Source organism: Mustela erminea, chromosome 15 (genome assembly GCF_009829155.1).
Source record: "Mustela erminea isolate mMusErm1 chromosome 15, mMusErm1.Pri, whole genome shotgun sequence".
In the NCBI taxonomy this organism is placed as follows: domain Eukaryota; kingdom Metazoa; phylum Chordata; class Mammalia; order Carnivora; family Mustelidae; genus Mustela; species Mustela erminea.
The window spans coordinates 59966695-59989285 of record NC_045628.1 but is presented as its reverse complement, the minus strand read 5'-3'; the positions used below and the strand labels follow the sequence as shown (position 1 = coordinate 59989285).

Genomic DNA, 22591 nt, shown 5'->3' with positions numbered 1-22591 from the left:
AGCAACACTGTGTGCCAATTACACTATTAAAAAAAAGAAAATACAAAGTAAATCCAAGGTATCAAGATTGCCCAAAGGGGGGACGCCTGGGTGGCTCAGTTGGTTAAGCAGCTGCCTTCGGCTCAGGTCATGATCCCAGCGTCCTGGGATCGAGTCCCACATTGGGCTCCTTGCTCAGCAGGAAGTCTACTTCTCCCTCTGCCTCTGTCTGCCATTCTGTCTGCCTATGCTCACTCTCTCCCTCTCTCTCTGATAAATAAATTAAAAAAAAAATCTTAAAAAAAAATAAAAAGATTGCCCAAAGGGATAATTACACATCATTAGCTAAAGGTTGTGTTGTATTTTGTTAACAAAAGCATTTTCACACTTAATTCTTTATTTTATTCATCTTAGGACTAAGTTTAAAATATGAATAATTATTCAAATTGATAATACTTGAACAATAACATATATTCCTTTAACATAAATACTCTCAGTGTGAACTGCCTACATCTGAAAATGAACTAATTACTTTTCAAAATAAAGTCTAAAAAGTAAAAGTTTACCTTGAATGCTTTTTTTTAAAAAAAATAGATGCCCTTTATGAGACTAAGGAAATTCCTTTCTGTTTCTATTTTACTGATAATTTTTATCTTTATAAAAGGGCTTGAATTTAATCAAATTCTCTTCTGAGTCTATCAAATAGATGACCATGTAGTTTTTGCCCCTTTTCTATTACTGATGTATTAGACTGACCACTTTATATATGTTGCGCCCATTTTGCATTCCTAGAATAAAACTCACTTCATTGTGGTATCTAATCTACTCTATACCTTGCTGGGTTTGGGTTGCTAGTACCTTGAAGATCTTGTGTCTATACTCATAAGGAATACTGATCTGTAGTTTTCTTAGGTCTCCGTCTGGTTTAGTTTGGTACTAATTCTCCTTTAAATCTTTAGTGGTATTCATCAGTGAGGCATCTGGATCTGGGCTTTCCTTTGCAGAAATTCTTCTGGTTATAAATTCAATCTCTTTACTTGCTATAGTTCTATTCAGATTTTTAGTATTTTTCTTAAGTCAATCTGGTAGTTGTGTCGTTCTAGGCATTTGTCTAGTTCAGATAGGTAACCTATTTGTTTGCATATAATTGTTCACAGTATTCCCTAATAATCCTTTTTGTATTTATAAGATTTATAGTTATATCTCTTTTCATTTTTTTTAATTTTATGGAAATTTAAAAATTTCATTAACATACAATGTATTATTTGTTTCAGGGCTACAGGTCTGTGATTCATCAGTCTTAGACAATACACAGCTCTCACCACAAAACATATGCTTCCAATGTCCATCACCCAGCCACTTGCCTCCCTTCCCTCTCTACTCCAGCAACCCTCAGTTTGTTTCCTGAGATTAATAGTCTTTTACGGCTTGTCTTCCTGTCTGATTTCTTCTTGTTTCATTTTTTTCCTCTTTCCCCCTATGATCCTCGATCTGCAGAATTCCACTTATCAGTGAGATCATATGATAATTATCTTTCTATAACTGACTATTTCACTTAGCATAATATCCTCTAGTTCCATCTGCATTATTGCAAATGGTAAGATTCCATTTTCTTGATGGCTGTATAATATTCCACTGTCTGTGCACACACACACACACACACACACACACACACCCCACATCTTCTTTATCCATTCTTCTGTCAATGGACATCTAGGTTCTTGCCATAGTTTCGCTATTGTGGACATTGCTGCTATAAACATTGGGGTGCAAGTGTCCCTTTGGATGATTACATTTGTATCCTTGGGGTAAATACCCAGTAGTGCAATTAAGGAACTTACAACTGCACCAAAAACCATAAGATTCATACGAATAAACCTAACCAAAGAGGCAAAGGAACTATACTATAGAATAATCATGAAAGAAATTGAGGAATACACAACGAAATGGCAAAACATTCCAAGCTCATGGATTGAAAGAAAAATATTGTTAAAATGTCTATGCTACCTAGAGCAATCTACACAATCCATAACAAGATAGCATCAACTTTTTTTCACAGAGCTGGAACAAATAATCCCAAAATTTGTATGGAACCAGAAAAGACCCTGAATAGCCAGAGGAATGTTAAAAACAAAAACCAAAGCTGGTGGCATCACAATTCTGGACTTCAAGCTCTCATACAAAGCCATAATCATCAAGACAGTATGGTATTGGCACAAAAACAGACACACAGATTAATGGAATGGAATACAGAACTCAGAAATGGACCCTCATCTCTATGGTCAACTAATCTTTGACAAAGCAGGAAAGAATATACAATGGAAAAAAGTCTCTTCAACAAATGGTGTCGAGAAAACTGGGCAGCCACATGAATAAAAATGAAACTGGACCATTTCCTTATACCACACACAAAAACAGACTCCAAATGGATGAAAGACCTCAATGTGAGACAGGAATCCATCAAAGCACCTCTTTAACCTCAGCCTCAACTTCTTCCTGGACACATCACCAAAGGCAAGGGAAGCAAGGGCAAAAATGAACTATTGGGATTTCATCAAGATCAAAAGCTTTTGCACTGCAAAATAAACAATCAACAAAACCAAAAGACAACAGACAGAATGGGAGAAGATATTTGCAAATGACACATTAAGTAAAGAGCTAGTATCCAAAATCTATAAGGAACTTAACAAACTCAACAGCCAAGGAACAAATAATCTAATCAAGAAATGGGCAGAGGGCATGAACAAACATTTCTGCAAAGAAGATATCCAAATGGCCAACAGACACATGAAAAAGTGCTCAGCATCACTTGGCATCAGGGAAATATAAATCAAAACCACAATGAGATACCACCTTCACACCAGTCAGAATGGCTAAAAATAACAGATGCTGGCAAGGATGTGGAGAAAGGGGAGCCCTCCTACACTGTTGGTGGGAATGCAAGCTAGTGCAGCCACTCTGGAAACAGTATGGAGGTTCCTCAAAAAGTTGAAAATAGAGCTACCCTACAACCCAGCAATTGCGCTACTGGGTATTTACTCCAAAGCCACAAATGTAGTACACTCAGCTTTCATTCTTGATTTTAGTAAAGTGAGTCTTTTCTTCTTTCCAGTCTGTCTAAAGGGCTGGCAATTTTGTGATCTTCTCAAGAATTAACTTTTGGTTTTGTTGATTTTTCTCTATTTTTCTAGTCTCTATCTCATTTATTCCTACTCCAATCTTTACTTCCTTTTGCTTGCTTTGGGTTTAGTTTGCTTTTTTTCCTAGTTTCTTAAGGTTGGGTTATTGATTCAAAATCTTTCTTTTTTGTTAAAATGGGCTTTCAAACCCATAAATTCCCATCTTAATACTGCTTTAGCTATAGCCATAAATTTTGGTAGGTTGCTCTTTTGTTTTCATTCATCCCAAAGTATTTTCTAATTTTCCTTGAGATTTCTTTTGAAAGTTATTTAGGAATGTACTGTTTAATTTCCATTTATTTGTTAATTTCCCCAATTCTATTCTGTTATTGATTTCTAATTTTATTCCATTTTTCTTAGAGAATATACTTTGTATTATTTTTTTTCAAGTTTTTTATTTATATGACAGAGAGAAATCACAACTAGGCAGAGAGGCAGGAGGAAGTAGGCTCCCTGCGGAGCAGAGAGCCCGATGTGGGGCTTGATCCCAGGACCCTGGGATCATGACCTGAGCCGAAGGCAGAGGCCCTAACCCACTGAGCCACCCAGGAGCCCCTTTTGTATTATTTCTTTTAAGATTTACTGATTCTTGTTTTATAGCCTAGCATATAACCTATTGTGAACAGCAATCCACGTGCACTTAAGATTATAGATTCTGCTGTTGGATGGAGTGTTATACAGATATCTGTTAGAGCTGGAAGGTTTACAGTGTTGTTCTGTTATTTATCTTCTGCCTCATTGCTCTATTCATCATTGAAAGTCTGAAGTCTCCAATTACTATTGTTCAATTGTCTATTTCTCTCTTCAATTCTGTCAATTTTTAATTCAGGTATTTTAGGGCTCAGCTGTTAGGTACAGAGTGACCCTTGTACCATTATAAAATGTCCTTGTCTCTAGTAACACTTTTTGTCTTAAAAAGTCTGTATGGGGTGCATTGGTGGCTCAATGGGTTAAGTGTCTGCCTTCAGCTCAGGTCATGATCCAAGGGTCCTGGGATCAAGTCCTGCATTGGGCTCCCTGCTCATTGGGGAGCCTGCTTCTACCTCTCTCCTGGCTCCTACCCACTGCTCATGCTCTCTCTCTCTGTCAAATAAATATATAAAATCCTATAAAAAAAAAAGTCTATTTGTCTGATATAAGTACAACCATTCAACTTGCTGTAGTTTATAGCTACATACTATATATCTGTGTGTATATTATATATATACTATATATTGTAACTCTTCTTCCATCTTTTAAATTTCAACCTATTTGTGTCTTTCATCTAGAGTGTCCCTTAGAGATCCAGCACACAGATCATGGGTTTTTATCCATTATGTCAGTCTCTTGTCTTTTCATTGTGTTTAATTCAATTAGATTTAATGGAATTTCTGATAAGGAATTTCTGATAAGGTAGAGTTTTCATCTGTCATTTTGCTCTTTGTCCTCTATGTAATTATGTCTTTTTTGTTGTCCAATTCTATATTGCCTTTTTTTTTTTTTTTTTTTTTTTTGGTGTTAAACATTTCTAGTGCTCCATTTTAATTCTTTTACTAGATTTCTTTCTTTTTTATTTTCTTAGTTGATGCCCTGGGGATCACAATTAACTTCTGTTTGTTTGTTTGTTTTAAGATTTTACCCATTTATTTGACAGATAGGGATCACAAGTAAGCAGAGAGAGAGAGAGAGGAGGAAGCAGGCTCCCCGCTGAGCAGAGAGCCTGACAGGGGGCTTGACCCCAGGACTCTGGGATCATGACCTGAGCTGAAGGTAGAGGCCTTAACCCATTGAGCCACCCAGGCACCCCACAATTAACTTCTTAATTCAATTTCAATTATATACAAAAACTTTGCTCCTCTATAGTTCAGTTTTTGCCCCCTCCTTTGTGCTATTATTTTAATACTATTTATATCCCTATACACTTATAAGCCAATCAATGTAGTATATAATTATTTACTGCAAATGTCTTTTGAATCAGAAAAGAATTAAAAATAAAATATATTTATACTATCTTTGAGCACACCTATGTAGTTACTTTTACTGATGTTCTTTACTTCATATGGATTCATTTACTGTCTTGTGAGTAGACTTACTGAATGCAAGCAAAGAATATTGAAAAAGCACTCACTAACCATTTCTATACGCCATTCCTAACCATTTCTGAATTGCTTTATTAGGGTTAACTGAATCACTACTTACCTAGAACCATGTGTTTTCAATTTTTGGATTAAAAATCAACTTCCTTTCTTAACCCAAAGTGACTTAGACTAGGGATCAGAAGACAGATTGTAGGGTCAACTCTGACACTAAGTGTGTAACCCTGGATAAGTATTCTTAAAACTTTAAACACTTCAGATAAAGCAAAATTTTGTTCTTTCCACCTCTTTCAATTAATCCCTTTCTCCTGAAAAGAACCACTTAACAGATGGATATGTATCTGTTCAGAGCTTTTTTCCTGTGAGATACATATATATATATATATATATATATATGTGTACATTTTAAATCACATGTTTTTTTCTTTTTCAATTGTTAGAGTTTTTTATTGAAAAAATAATAAACTCATAACATTAAAAATTATTCAAACAATACAAAAGGGTATATGGTAAAATGTAAGCTCTTCTTTCTGGGGTTAGTCCCTGTTTGTAATATTCTGTTTATTTTCTCTGTTGTATGCTCATATGTGTGTGTATATTTCTCCCATTTTCAAATATTATTTTTTGAAAAACCACACAAATGCAGCACTTCAGGAATATGAATCTTGAGCATTCTATCTGGTGATTAAGATAATATCACAGTACTCTGAATATATAATCACTATAGTTTATCAATGAAAGAAAAATATTATGAGTTGAAAATGCAGACTACAACTTTTATTTGTACGTATTTATAATTTTGGACCAAAAAAACCCCTCCTTTTAAAGAAATCTTGCTTAATATTAAGCTAATATAAGATCATGAGAAAAACTGTCTTTGTAAGAAGATTTCCATTTAATTTCTCTTATTATAGAAGTTTATAGTCAGATGCATTTTAAAGAATTTTCAAAATTCTGTAGATGTTTCATTTGAATGTCCCTATTTACTCAGTGCTGCTTATAAACTATTCTTTATTTCCTCCTCACTTCAGCCCAAATTATATTTCTTAAGTCAATGTTTTCTAAGCATCTGCCTTAGGCTCAGGCCATGATCTCAGGGTCCTGGGAGCCTCACACTGGGATCCCTGTTCAGTAGGGAGTCTGCCCCTCCCCTCTGCCAGGAGCATGCGCGCTCTCTCTTCCTCTTATTCTCTCCAAAAAAAAAAAAAAAAAAAAAAAGCCAACATATTCTACAGGATTCTAAGGCACACGGGATGACTAACTATTGTCACTTAAGTAGAGCGTTAGGAATTATTTTAACTGTGGAATATTTAGTAGTTGATCTAAGAGAACATTATTTTTAGAACAGAATCCACCAAAAGTTCATGACCATTATATTTCATTTCTTTAAGAAATTCTTCCCTTTAGAATTTGAGGACCTATCTTTCACAATAGAATTAAATATATACAATATGTTTCATTAAAATACAAAATATTTAATATTTTGAGTAGTAATTTTGTCATATTAGCTTTAATTATATGAAAACATTTACTTTTCAGATGAAATAATTTGCCAATTTTTCTTTTCTTTTTTTTTAAAGATGTATTTATTTATTGAGAGATTTATTTATTTATTGAAAGAGGGAGAGAGACAGCATGATTGGGGCAGAGGGAGAGGACTCCCCTGCTGAGCAGGGAGCCCGATGCAGGACCTCCATCACAAGCCTGCGATTATGAAATGTGTCATGCCGAAGGCAGACGCTTAACCAACTGAGCTACCCAGGCACAACACCAATTTTATTTTCTTGAAAACAGGAAGAGATATGTACTTTAAAAATGAACAAATGAAATGACATTGGTACAAGTAAGAATATTATTTTATTGTTTTCTGCCAAATATAAAAATAAATTCTACTTCATTTAAATACTCTGGAACTCTTTAATTTTAATTGATCTTTTATGAGGCTTTTTTTTTTTTCTTTAAACAGACTACCTTAAAATTTACATCCAATTTATAAGTCTGATTTTATTATGTCTTACAACAAGAACCAGCACAATATTTTGCATATAGATACTATAGGAATAAGTTGATTTTTTTAGTGCAACATAGCTTAATATAGTTTTTAAAAATATGTGCTTATAAAAAAATGTGATAAGGGGCGCCTGGGTGGCTCAGTGGGTTAAGCCGCTGCCTTCGGCTTAGGTCATGATCTTGGGGTCCTGGGATCGAGTCCCGCATCGGGCTCTCTGCTCAGCAGGGAGCCTGCTTCCTCCTCTCTCTCTCTCTCTCTCTCTCTGCCTGCCTCTCTGCCTACTTGTGATCTCTCTCTGTCAAATAAATAAATGAAATCTTAAAAAAAAAAAAAAAAACAAGACACAGTTTCTTTAAAAAAAAAAAAGTGATAATATAAGCAGATTTTCAGATTTGTACCTAGTGTGTAAGGTTTTTTATATCTCTATGGAAAAGTTAATAGTTAATGCTGAAATTTAAAAAAAGTATCTGACTTTCTATTGTAACATCACAGAAAGTGGCATGGTATAGACATTCAGGAAAAACAAACTCTAATGGGAAAGAAGAGATTGGTTTAGTGTTTATATTCTAATCTTTCCAAAAACCTCTAAGAATGAGGATTTAACAACTAGCTATTTTCTTTGCCAGGCAAAGCTATAGAGCACTTAGGATAATTTGGGCCACAAAATTTTTGGATTAAAGGTCTAGATTAGAATTCTGAGGCCCCAAATTACCGTCACAAAGGTGTAAACTATTATTTTTGAGTCTCAATAATCTCACCCCAAAGATTTACTAAATGTTTTTAGTTTGGTCAAGAAAGGACTTGATTCAGTATCTGATACAATGTAAGGGCTCAAATGATAGCTGTTATTATTTTTATTATTTCTACTTATATATCCCCCAACCTTCAAATTCAATTAAAGATCTTTCATATACTCTCAAATCTCAAACCTGCTACTTCTGTTTTCCTTATTCTAGAAGATTTTATTATTTTTCCAAATATTTACGGCTTCTCCCAAGAGCAAGATTATGCTTCCCCACCTTTCTGATGGCATGTATGGCCATGTGACTTGCCCTGAATAATGAAACATGGGTAGAGGTCAGCATGATGGGTAGTTGACCATCATCTCTGCAACAATACCAGCAACATTCTATGTAGAAGCTAGGTCTTAAATGAAAAGTATCTGGGTATAGCCACGGATAATTTGTTAAGGACGGGTAGTAAACTACTGAGGTTTATAGGCATTTGTCACCATGAAATAACTTTGCCTATCCCAACCAGTAAGATTTATCTCAGTGACATGGCCTTGTAATCCACCTAAATATTCAATGAAGGGAAAATTCTTATACTCTCTCAGTTTTGTTCTATGGCTAGCTGTTCATCAATTCCAGGCAATTCCACCTTCCTAATATTTCTCAAACTGTACATCAGTAATAGGACCTTAACCCAAATTTTCTATTTTATCTACTACTATAATATTTTCTTTTTCCAGGTTTGCTCCCCTTAAACATTTTAATCTGCATTAGTAAGATTAATGTATTTATTTTCTTTTAAATACTTCAAATGTGTATCACAATTTTAAGTGTTTAAATTGTTCTAATTTATAAATATAATAAAACTCAAATTTTCTTAAATACCTTAATGCTGCTTAAATAACAAATATATACAGACTATCTCAGTAATATCAATACTCATTTCCAAACTTAACACAAAAGTATTGATAGCATGAGTTTGATTTACTTCACCATTTCTATACTTAGAGAAACTCTGGGCCCAAAAGGCTTCACTGAATAAGTTCTACCATAAATTCAAGGAAGGTATCTGAGATTTTGTTTTGTTTTTAAAGATTCTACATATAAGTGAGATTATACAATATTTGTCTTTCTCTATTTGACTTACTTCACTTAGCATAACGCCTTCAAGGTCCATCCATATTGTGGCAAATGGCAAGATTTCTTTCTTTTTATGACTGCATATTATTCTACTGTACGTGTCTGTGTGTGTGTGTGTGTGTGTGTGTGTATGTACACACATACCGCAACTTCTTTTTATCCATTCAGCCAATGATGGGATACTTAAGATTGTTTTCATGTCTTGGCTTCTGTAAATGATGCTGCAATGAACATGAGGGTGCAGATAACTTTTTGAGTTATTTCATTTCCTTCAGATGAGTATCTAGAAGTAGAACTGCTGATCATATGGTAGTTCTAGTTTTAATTTTTTGAGGAACCTCCAGACTATTTTCCAAAGCAGCTGGACCAATTTACATTCCCACCAACAGTGCATAAGGGTTCCCTTTACTCTGTGTCCTCACTAATACTTGTTATTTTTTGTCTGCCACAGTTACTAAAACTAGCCAGTCCTAAGCTGTTACTCTACCCTGCTTTGCCTTTCCTGCAGAAACACAATAATGGCTTTTGGACTCCACTTTTCTCCTGTTCTGCTTCCTGATCAAAACCTGAAGCTTTCCCCGTGGTACGGTATAGCATTTTGCGCCCCCTTCTTTAGGAAACAGAAGTAAAAAAAATTCCTTCAATATTAGCCTCTCCATGTTATTACCCTGCCACCTTCATAAATTAAAAGCCTGCAGGTAAAGTGAGACAATTACAAAATAAAGTAAAAAAGATTAATGAAATGGAGAAGATTCTGGGGGAAAAAAAAAGCTAAGAGGCTGAGTTTTGACAGATCTTAATTCAAAGTTTAAATGCATTCATTCCTTTTGGATAATAAGTAAACAGAAATTAGAGAAGGTATACCTTAACTTAGGAAATGCTGAACCACACAAGAAACCAAAATATGTGAACTTTTCTTTTGATGGCAACAATAATGAACAGAGCTGGGAAAATTTCATGGTTCTTGAAGCTCAAATTCCCTAACACAGATGTGGAGGCTTTAACAGGGCAGCACAAGCAATTATGCATGCTTTACCTTCTCTATCAGGAAAGGATATAATCTCAAATTAAGCACATGCTTGAGAATGTGAAATGGTACAGCCCTTTTGGAAAACAGGCTGGCAATTTCTACCAAAGTTAAACATAGCCTTACCATACAATCCAGCAATCATGCTCTTAGGTATTTATCCAATTGAATTGAAAACTTATGTCCATCTAAAAATCTGCATATGAATGTTTAAAGCGGCTTTATTTTATAATTGTTAAAAACTGGAATTAAGCTGTCCTTCAACAGGTGAAAGGATCAACAAACTGGTATATTCATCAATGAAGTATTATCCAATAATAAAAAAGAGATATTAAGCCACAAAAAGAAACTGTCTAGACCATATTGCTAAGTGAAAAGAAGTTGGTCTGAAAAGGCTACATACTGTATGCAACAAAATGACATTCTGGAAAAGAGAAATGTACAGGAACAGTAAAAGTATTGGTGGCTGCCAGGAGGGGGGCACAGTTGGGGAAAGCGGGATGGAGAAAGGAATGGGTAGAGTACAGGGGAATATTTAGAGTAGGGAAGCTATTCATTATAATAATATACTGGTGATAAAAGACATTATACATTTGTCAAAACCCACAGAAGTATAAAATACCAAGAATGAACCTTAATGTAAACTGTGGAACTTTTATAAATGTTGGCTCATTAACTGTAACAAATGTACCACACCAATATAAAATGTTAATAGAGAAAACTGTGTGGAAGATGTGGTATGAAAGAAATTCTTTGTTCAATTTTTCTACAAACCTAAAACTGCTATAAAAATAAATTCTAATAATTAAAAGGGGGGAGGAAGGACGATTCTACAAACACAAAAAAACAGCTCAGATGTTGCACTCAGAATGAATGATAAATGTCTATTACAACTTCCCTAAAGGCAGTACGAGTAGCAATGTCAGGTGGGATTCTTCTTGTATGATTCATTAGCCAAAAGACCCATGTATATAATATGACATATTACCTAATATAGAATCAGAAAATATTGATGAAGTGATAATCTAAAGGGATAATCTCAAGAGGTGGAACAAAAACCATCCCATGATATTTTCCAAGAAACAGTATAATAATCCCCCAAAAAAAGTCAAGACGTGGGACATTCTGTTATCCTGAATTTTTAACATCATGCATGTACATGAAACTTCCCCTGTCAATATCTGTCTTTTAGTTTGTTTCTCTACTACAGGCACCAAACAGGTGGTATCACACATCCACAGACAAGCTCTAACTTGGCCATGCTTGGCACACCAGTAACTTCCCAAGTTAAGACAAAGAACTGCCTGTTGTCAAGTTTATTAACCTCCTACCTCTGTTACCTACTTTTGTTTGGTTTCTTACATTCAACCTGAGCTATCAGTCCACTCTTTAGTATGTATCCTTCATAACTATCTCTTAGGACGTATCCACTATAACTCTCTGTTGATTTAAGACCTGACTCCTGACTGGCATATCTATAGAGTTTCCTCAGTCTTTTAAACATTTATTGAGTACTTCAATTCAGATTCAACAAACATTTACTGAGTTCCTTCAGGTTCATTTCACCCTTACAGATGGAGCCACTCTACGAAGCTATTTTTTTTTTTTTTCTACGAAGCTATTATTACCTCTATTTTATAGAGAAGCAAACATATTCAGACAAGTTAGGTCACCCAAATCCAAATCTAAATCTATCCATAAAGTCCACTGCTCCTTTTACTTATCTTTCTCTATCAAATTACAACACACTCTGGTGGTTAGAATCTAAGGCTTCACTCCACCTCCAACCTGTTTTTCAAATCCTACCTAAAAACATATCCCCTAGATCCACTGACACCCCCTCCCTACCCTCACCCCCTGATCTTCAAAATCCTATTCAAGTGGATTCTTCTATTCCCAGTTATTTTCTCTATATCCATCTACACCACTACATTGTAACATGATAGCTCTGGTGCCCTCAGTATTTCAAGAAAAATTCTACCAAATTCTTCTTTTGGGGGAAAGGAGAGAATTAAGTCAGGAGCATCATGGTCTTGTTACAGCCTGTTGTCTTCCCCTTTATAGACTATCAACTATAGTAACTATGTGAATGAACTGTAATTAATTGCTTAAAAGATTCTTTTATATATTAGGTTATAAAAAACTTGAAACCAGTGACTGCCCTGAGGAAATACTGATAACTGAAGACACTCTCAGAGCTTCAAAGTAAATAGATATCTGCCACATCCATTATTTTTGCAGGTAAAAAAAGTATCTTAACAAACATAGCTCAGACTACAAAAACCAAGTTTAGTGAAATGAGCTTGCTGCTAAGAGCTATTTCAGCATATGTGAAAATTAGAACCAAGATATACTGTTCATGCCATGCTTAAACAAACCAGCAAAATTCAGAACCCAAGCAACTGCTCTTGATTTTTCAACAGAAAAGTTAACAAAGTAGCCTTTAATCTTGTAGGCAAACCATTTAATTGTCCACTATAGATACTAAGTTTGTAAATTAACAAGATTTATTTTTCTTAATTTCCCAAGGAGGTAGGAATAATGTTTAGGATCAAAACCTTTGAGTGTGATCTTGAGACTGTCTAAAACTCAGTTTTGTTTCATCTGCAAAATAGAGACAGGTATATCTACCTCATAGGATTATTAAAAGAATAAGATCATTAAGTTCCTAGTACAATTTTTTTACACACAGAGTACTCAAAATGTGCCTTCTTCTCATTATTATTTATTATGTCCTTAGTCTTTGTTTCTTCTCCTGTAAGATTAAACACACTGCTTGGTGCATCACAGATATTTATGAAAGCCCATCATTCCCATCCTGTCAGCATTACTGGGGGAATGAGGAGTCAAAAAACTATAAAACTACTTTTATAAAGCCCTGGGTTGGAGAAAAAATATACAAGCTCTCAGGAATTACACATTTGCTTTTGGGAGGGGGAGTCTGGTGAGAAGAGAAAAGTAGGAAGAAAAAGAAGACACAGTTTTATTATTGTATAATGTAGACAGTCATTTAATGACACAATTCAGTCATAATTTTATAATGATTTGAAGTAATGATTTATAATAGTCATTAAAATGCAGAGTTAAACTTAAAAACCAATCAGGGACTAATACATTGTCTAAAGTAAAACAAAAACAACTTTAGAGGCAACTAAAGATACACACAAGAAATGTAAACATTAATTAGCAAGACATTTTAGAAGCAACTTCAAAAACAGTCTCATTATTTCATTGTTTATGAAACCAAAACAACATTTTGAACTGGAGTTTAAAAGATGAATTAACAGGAACCCACTATTGTGAAGATTCATTCTTTTTTTTTTTTAAATTAATTTTTTATTTTTTATAAACATATATTTAAGTGGGTAGGAGAAGAATAAATGAAACAAGATGGGATTGGGAGGGAGACAAACCATAAGTGACTCTTAATCTCACAAAGATTCATTCTTTTTTTAAAAAATTTGCACTCTTCTGAAAGAAATACATACGTACAAGACATAAAGAAATAAAAGTTTCAGTTTCCTTACCTGTTGTGTTCCATCTGCACTTACAATAGGGGCAGACAGAAGAGAAATATCACTACTTAAAATCTGAGCTGTATCCAGTAGTGGTGGATGTTCTGCCATTATCAATAAGACATTAATATACTGGATAATCTTCCAATTCTGAAAAACAAAAATATATACCCATCTGTGTGTACATCCTCAAAAATATATTAAAGTATAATACATTCAAGATTTGTCTCATATCTAAAATTATATTCTTGTGAAAGGAAATTTTACAATACTCTGTTGACTATGTTTTGTCTGTCAAAAGAATGTTTAAGGAAAATACATTTCTTACAACTTAGCCAACTGTATGATAATGTATACAGGAAACATTAAAGCCAGTATATGGGGAGCCTGGGTGGCTCAGTGGGTTAAGTGTCTGACTTGGTTTCAGCTCAGGTCAGGATCTCAGGGTCATGAGGTCATGCCCTGTGTTAGGCTCTGTGCTCAGCAAGGAGTCTGCTTGAGAGTCTGTCCCCCTCTTTCGCCTTCCCTCTCTGCCTCTCCCCAACTGCTCCCCTCCCCGCTCATACTCCCTCTAAAGTAAATAAATAAAATCTTAAAAAAAAACACAACAATATATGAGCATCTTCCATTTAAATTCTATGTCTGTCTCTTTATCCCTTCCATCTCTATGCAATATTTATTTAACCACCACTACTGTAGCTAAATACTAGATAATTCTTAGTATGGGACAGGCAGTAAAATGCAAAGACTAAATGAGCAATTCTACCAATAATTTTTTTCTATGAGCAGAAAAGATGATTATGAAGACCTAATTTCCTCCTCCATCACCTTAATCAGTCTCTAGAAACTACACAAGAATTATGATTTGTCACTGATTTCTCAGACAGAGCAGTATGGTAGAAAAATCTGCTCAGGGCTAGAATAAATACCTTCAAGTTTTAAGTTTTAAGCTCTGATTCTGGTCTTCTGTAGTTCTGGTTTTACTATTCTTTTCTAAGTGACACCTACTTTAAAATAAACCAGATCATTACAGTGATTAAAAACACATACATTTAGAAATTTTTAACTGCAGACACAGGGCCACTTACATAAAAAGTGAAAGACTTGGGGCACCTGGGTGGCCTCTGCCTTCAGCTCAGGTTACGGTCTCAGGGTTCTGGGATCAAGCCCCACATCAGGCTCTCTGCTCGGAGGGGAGCATGCTTCCTCCTCCCTCTCTGCCTGTCTATCTGCCTACTTGTGATCTATTAAATAAATAAATAAAATCTTAAAAAAGAAAAGTAAAAGACTTGATGTAAGCAAATTATGGTATATCTACCATATACAATATCAACCAATAAAATATCAGCTAATTATAAGAAAAGCTGAAGATAACTAAACTCGATCATAAATTTTACCAAATTCATACAAAAAAGCAAAATTACAAACATTTTTGATGCTTGTAGGATTCTGAAATTCAGCAGTGTCAAGATGTTTAACTTTTGTAAGATACTAAATTCATGTTATTTATTTTAAAGTCTTGAATCTTTGCAGAAACTCTCATACAAGTTGATTTAACCAAGAAAACAAATTTCTGGGGTGCCTGGGTGGCTCAGTGGGTTAAAGCCTCTGCCTTCAGCTCAGGTCATGATCCCAGGGTCCTGGGATCAAGCCCCGCACTGGGCTCTCTGCTCCGCAGGGAGCCTGCTTCCTCTCCTCTCTCTCTCTCTGCCTGCCTCTCTGCCTACTTGTGGTTTCTCTCTGTCAAGTAAATAAAATTAAAAAACAAATTTCTATTTAGATATATAAAAATTGTTATAAGATTTCAAAAAATTTGATACTTATCTACCTCAAGATTTTATATTGAAGACCACAATATTTTATATTACTTCATAATAATGCATGCCATTAAACATATTACATACTGTATGTACATAGAATATACATGTATTTATAATGGTTTTTAACATACATATATTATACATATGAACACATGATATATACATACATATATAAAGGGGCAAAATCTAACTTCTGGCTTAATCTATATTGCTGTATTTCTTAAAGTCTGATAAAATCAGTGAGAAAAAAAAGTAAAGAAAAAAAAACAGTGAATAAATCATGTCAAATAATTTCACTCTGAATATGCAGAAGTTGTAAGACAGGAAAGAGTCAATGCATTATTTTCTCTTTTGCTTGTCAAACAGACATTTAGGGAAGCTAACAGAAGTAACCAGAGAAAGTTTACAGATAAATCACTTTGTAAAATTAGTAAATTAAAAAAAACCATTGAGTGCTTTTTATTTTGTCTTTATGTTATTTGTAATATTTTATGTAATGTCTTTAGCTGAAACTGCAAACCACCATTATTCCTTGAATTTTAGAGAGTAATGCTGAAGATACAATCATAGTTTGGTTTCAGGAGGTGAACTGAAAGCTTACAAATACACAAATTTCTTCTGAACCTCTAGTTAATACCAAGAACAGTATTATTATAGATTGGATCTGAAGCCACATGCTATGTTTTAACATTATCATTCCACTTAAAGCATTATCTCTAAGTTTATTCTTTTCAAAGCTCTAACGCATCAGAAGTTTCACTTATGAACTGCTTCCTTACATCGATATATCCACCACACTATGTGCAAAGGTTTTATTTAAGCCTACAAATTAGAAACTACAGTCATGCTACTGAAATGATGCATTTAGAAACCTAAAAATTCCTTTAATCCTGTGTAGAGAACACTGTCAGCTTTTCCTTCAAATCAATTTCTTCTAATTGTTATTTCTAATTCCTACATTCTCATCTTGTGACTACAACCACTTATTTTAAGTTATATATCTATTTTGTTTTTAATAATGTAATATTTGATATATATGCAAAAAAGGGGAGGAAAGACTTGATGCATCTGTAAATTTTCATGGACTGATACACCTCTATGGCTCATTTCAAGCTACTGTGGTTTAAAAACTGTCCTGAAAATTCCTGATTTTTAACAATCAACTTTTGTATACAAGATGGTTCCACCACATCACTATTTTTATCTAAACTCTATGTATCAATATTTAGTATCTATAGAGCAATAATATAACAAAATATTAACATTTGGGAAATCTGGATAAAGAAAAGCTAAATATCTCTATACTACTCTCACAACTTTTAAGTCTGAAATTTTAATTAGTGTTAAATTAGACAATATAAAAAAAACAAATACCAGATAGAATGCAGATCTGAATGTAAAACAAAAATCTTCTAAAAGATAATATACAAGAATATCTTCATAACCACAGAAAAAGTGTTTTTAGACAGGGTATAAATTATCTTTCTTAAATCATAAAGAAAAATGAATACTGAGCTTTATTAAAATCAAGAACTACTATTCATTTAGAAATATCTTTAAGAAAATGAAAAGGCACACCACACAATGAAAGAAGCTATTTTCAACATATATAACTGAAAAAACAGCACATATTCTACATTTATACAGGCCTCCTACAAACTGATTTAAAAAAAAATTGAAAAATGCCAAAAGACTTCAATATGTTCTTCACAAAAGTGGAAATTCAAGAGACCAATAAACATACAAAGAGATTCGCAAATTCATTAACTACTAGGAGAAAGTCAATTAAAAATCATAATGAGATGTCTTCATACACTCCTTAGGACCATAAAAATGAAAAAGATTGACTGTGTCAAGCGTCAAGGAGGCTATGGGCAACTGGCACACTCAAATGGAATGAGAGTGGAAATTCATAAAATCATTTTGGAAACTACTTTGATATTCTTTTTTTTTTTTTTTTTTAAAGAATTTTTATTTCTTTCTTTGACAGACAGGGATCATAAGTAGGCAGAGAGATAGGCAGACAGGGGTAAGCAGAATCCCTGCCGAGCAGAGAGCCCTATGCGGGGCTTGACCCCAGGACCCCGAGATCACGACCCAAGGCGAAGGCAGAGGCTCAACCCACTGAGCCACCCAGGTGTCCCTGATATTCTTTACCAAAGGTGAACATATAAATATTCTATGACCCAGTTATGATCTAGTTACTAGACTCCTAGTCTACCAAAAAGAAATGCATGCACACATGCACCAAAAAAGGTACATGAAGGTGTATAAAGCAGCACTACTCTTCACTAGTTTTAAACTGTAAATAACTTAAATGTTCCTGGATAGTAAATGGTAAATTTTATCTAATTCATCCAATGGGCTACTATACAGCAATGAAAATTAATGAACTAGTGAACAGGAAACAACACAGATAAATTTCAAAAATACAGTTTAAGTGAAAAACAGACAAAATACATATAGCACTTTATTTATTTGAACTTTATAGAAGTTCAAAATAGAATAAAAACCACTCTGTGGTGTTTAAAGTCAGAATAGGTGACTGTCTTTGAAGAAGGATGGGAACTTGGAGGGGCAGGAAGGTAGTTTCTGGGGTGCTGGTACAGTTCTATGTCTTGGGAGGCCGTTATGTGATAATTAACCACTCTTACCACATAATTATGTGAAAATGCCATTGTGAATTGAGTTGTATTTTGATATGTACATACTTCTCTGTGTCTACTTCAAGGAAATTATTTTTAGAAGTTAACATAACCACATGGTCACCTCCGTTGATGCAGAAAAAAGCATTTTACAAGATCCACCATCCTTTGATGATTAAAAAAAACCCTCAACAAACGAGGAATAAGAGGAAAATACTTCAACATAATAAAGGCCATAGATGAAAAGCCCACAGCTAACATCATGCTCAGTGGTAAAAGACATCAGCTTTTCCTTTAAGACTGGGAACAAAGCAAGGATGCTGACTCTAACCGCATCCACTCACAGTATTGGACATAATACTGAAAATCCTAGCCAGAGCCATTAAGGCATGAAAAACAAAAGACATCCAAATCAGAAAGGAAGAAGTAAAATCATCTCTGTTCACATATGACATGATCTTGTGTGTAAAAGAAAAACTAGAGTCCATTAAAAAGCTGTTAGTACTAGTAAATTCAGTAAAAGTACATGATAAGAAACAAACACAGAAAAATCAGTTGCATTTCTATGTATTAACAATGAACAATCTAAAAAAAGAAATTAAGAAAATAATTCCACTTAACGTAGCACCAAGAAGAATAAAATACTAAGGAATAAATTTAACCCCCAAAGTAGGAGATGTGCATACTGAAAACTGTAAAATACTGCTAACAGAAATTTTAAAAGACACAAATAAATGAAAAGATACTGTGTTCACAGATTAGAAGATTTAATATTGTTAAGAAGTCAAGACTTCGGGGCACCTGGGTGGCTCAGTGGGTTAAGCCGCTGCCTTCGGTTCAGGTCATAATCCCAGGTCCTGGGTTCGAGCCCCACATCGGGCTTTCTGCTCATCAGGGAGCCTGCTTCCTCCTCTTTCTCTGCCTGCCTCTCTGCCTACTTGTGATCTCTCTCTGTCAAATAATAAATAAAATCTTAAAAAAAAAAAAAAGTCAACACTTCCCAATGCAATCCACAGGTTTAATGCAATCCCTATCAAAATCTCAATGGCATTTTTTTTTGGAAGAAATAGAAAAATTCATTCTAAATTTCCTACAGAATCTCAAGGGATCCCAAATAGCTAAAACAATTTTTAAAAAGAACAAAGTTAGAAGACTCAAACTTCCTGATTTTAAAAAACATTACAAAGCAACAGTAATCGAAACTGTAGTACTGGCATAACAACCGACAAATACACCAATGGAAAAGAACAGAAAGCCCAGAAATAAACTTTCACATGTCTAGTCAAATGATCTTCAGCAAGGGTACCAATTTAATGAAGAAAGAACAGTTTGTTTAACAAATGGTAAATAGGAAAACTGCATATGCACATACAAAATAATGAACTTAGATTCTTTTATGATATATAAAAATTAACTCAAAATGGATTAAACACCTAAGTATAAGATCTAAAACTATACATCTCCAAGAAAACAGGGGAAAAGACTGGACAGGACAATGATTTCTTAGATATGACACCTCGAGCAAAGACCACAAAAGCAAAAATAGACATATGGGACTACAACAAACTTGAAAATTTCAGTGCATCAGAGTACACATTCAGTGGAGTGAAACTGCAACCTACGGAGTCGGAAAAAATATTTGCCAACTTAGCTCTGGCTGCTACAAAACACCACACACCGGGTGCCTTAACCAACAGACATTTATTTTTCACAGTTCTCTAGGCTGGGAAGCCCAAAATCTGGGTGCAAAGGGCTGCCTTTTTTGCCTTATCTCTTCTCATAGCCAAAAAGAGAAGGAGTTTGGGTCTCTCTTACTCTTCTTAAATTATAAGAGCACTAATTTCATCATGGGGTAGATTCTACTCTCTTGGTCTCAACTAAGCCTAATTACCACCCCCCCCCAAGGCCCCACCTCTTAATGCTATCCCATTTTGGGAGTAGGGCTTCATCATGAATTTTGGAAGGATACAAACACTGAGTTCATACATTCTGCCTCTGGCCTACCAAAATTCCTGTCTTTTTTGCATGCAAAATACATTCATTCCAACCCAAAAGTCACAAAAGTCTTAACTCGTTTCAACATAAACTTTAAAATCTCATCCAAATAAGATTTGTTTGAAACTCAAAGTACAATTCATCCTGAAGCAAATTCCTTTACAGCTGTAACCTGTAGAACCAGGTAAGTTGCATGCTTCCGAAATACATGTGTTTCCAAAATACAATGGTGAGATAGGCACAGGATATTTATTCTATTCCAAAGGAAGAAAGAAGGAAGAAAGGGATAACATAGCCCAAGCAAGTCCAACATCTAGCAAGGCGAATTTCTTAAGGCTCAAGAACAATCTCTGGCTTCATGCTCTGTCCTCCAGACCCAACGTGGTGGTGGCATCACACCCACAGACATTCATAAAGCTTGGTGGAGTCCTGCCATGCGGCTCTACTGAACAGAGGTCCCATCCTTTGAGGAGAACAGCCCTGATCCTCAGGCCTCTATACTCTGGACCTGTGCTGGGAGTAGCAGCCCTGATGACAGGGCTTTTCCTGAAGGACAACACATGTTCACAGCCTGCCTTCATTCCCTTCCATTTTCTGTTTACTTTAGTCCCAGCCAGCACTGTTTCGCAGGTATAATTCCAACTAACTTCAAGCTGGCTTCTGTTGAGATGCTGATTAGGTACATGGTGCACACCCACACTAAAACCCGTATCATCAACTGGCTAGTCAAACATACTCTTGGTATTCTCTTCAGAGCGTGCTTTCTCATTTTTTGCAGTCTGGATAGACTGACATTTTCCAAATCTTTAAATTCGGGTCCCTTTTTGCTTAACAAATCCTTCTTCATTTCTCTCCTCTCACATTTTATTATAAGCACATTTCTCTCCTTTCACATTTTTTATGAGAAGGAACCAAGCTACTCCTTCAACACTTTGCTTTAGAAACATCCTCAGCTAAATATCCACTTTTATCACTTTCAAGTTTTACCTTCCATAAAACATTAAAACATGAACACAACTCAACCAAATTCTTTCCTCTTTTATAAAAAGGATCACCTTTTTTCTACTGTCCAATAACAATGGTCCTCATTCCCATCTGAGACCTCATCAGAATGGCCTTTATCATCCGATTTCTACCAATATTCTGTTTATGATTATTTATGTACTATCTAAGAAGATGGAGGTTTTATCTCCAGTTCTCTTCTTACCTTTCTGAGCTCTCACAAGGTGCCATTAGTAATCCCTTAAAAGTAATCTTGGCTTTTTTCCAGCATGCACTTCAAAACTTTTCCAGCCTCTACCCATTACCCAGTTCAAAAGCTACTTCCACATTTTTAGATATTATAGTGTACCTCACTTATTAATATGGTCTCCGTCAGTTTGGACTGCTAGAACAAACAACATACATTTATTTCTCAAAGTACTGGAGGCTGGTAAATCCAAGACCAGGGTACCAGCATGGCCAGGTTCTTGATAAGGGCTCTCTTCCTGGCCAGCAGACAGCTACCTTCTTGCTTATCCCCACATGGCAAAGACAGAGAAAGCTCTGGTCTCCTCTTCTTTTGAGTACACTAATCCATAATGGGGGTTCCACCCTCATGACCCCATAAACCTCAACAACTTCCAAAGGTCCACCTCCAAACATGATCACATTGGGGGTTAGGGTTTCAGTCTTTTGTCTATAACACTGTTAGATTTAGATACAGTACTGTACTTTCTTACTCAGTCACTACCATAATTCTGAATTTATATTAGTTTCTTTACTCAAATATTCTGCCAGGTTTTCTTACTCAAACTCCTCATTCATATTCATCTGTTCTACTTAAATTTGTTTTATTCTAAGGATGTTGCTATTAGGACAATACCCTAGACATAGTAATGAGTTACACCTAGGGTTTAAAACTTCAGCTCTAGTTGTTTAAAATGTGTATGGGAAAATGCATAGCAGGATCATACGTGGATTACAACTATAGTGTAAGTGAGGGATCCATAGGAGAAATATGTACATTTAGATTTTTTAGAAGTCCAATGTCTTTTTCTGGACTTTTGATTTGTCTAAATCAAAGAAACTTAATTATAGGATTCTAAAAGCGTATGTAAAATCTACTACATACTCCAAAGAGTTCTAGTATCATATTTAAAATCCAAAATTTAGGAGTACTTGAAAGTACACATATGAAAAAACATTAAGTAAAAATGTTATAGTAGCAACTGTATTAAGATGATGTAATTATGTTTTTTTTTCTCTATTTCCCCAATAGAGTGGAAAAGAAGTGGTTACACCACTTTCATCAAAATTTCAATTTAAAAATAAATAGCTTGAAGTGCCCTAGGCAACTATAGTCATATTTGGCTTACTGACCATCTAAATGACATTTTAGGAAATTTCAATAAATTCTGCTTGAATTTTGACTTTATCCCAATTAATATTCATCTTACAAACTGATATCCTAACATGTTATTTTTCCAAATTAG

At 34.7% G+C, this 22591-nt stretch overlaps 1 protein-coding gene across 3 annotated transcripts in view; it reads right to left on the bottom strand.

Annotated features, from left to right (window-relative positions):
- Window positions 1-22591, bottom strand: part of FNDC3A (fibronectin type III domain containing 3A) — a 180659-nt gene that overhangs the window by 134182 nt on the left and 23886 nt on the right. For all 3 annotated transcript variants that reach the window (XM_032314193.1, XM_032314190.1, XM_032314192.1), the window contains exon 2: window positions 13670-13807. In XM_032314193.1, coding sequence (XP_032170084.1) covers window positions 13670-13768 — 99 coding nt within the window. In that variant the 5' untranslated portion in view covers window positions 13769-13807. The remainder of the gene's footprint in view (window positions 1-13669; window positions 13808-22591) is intronic.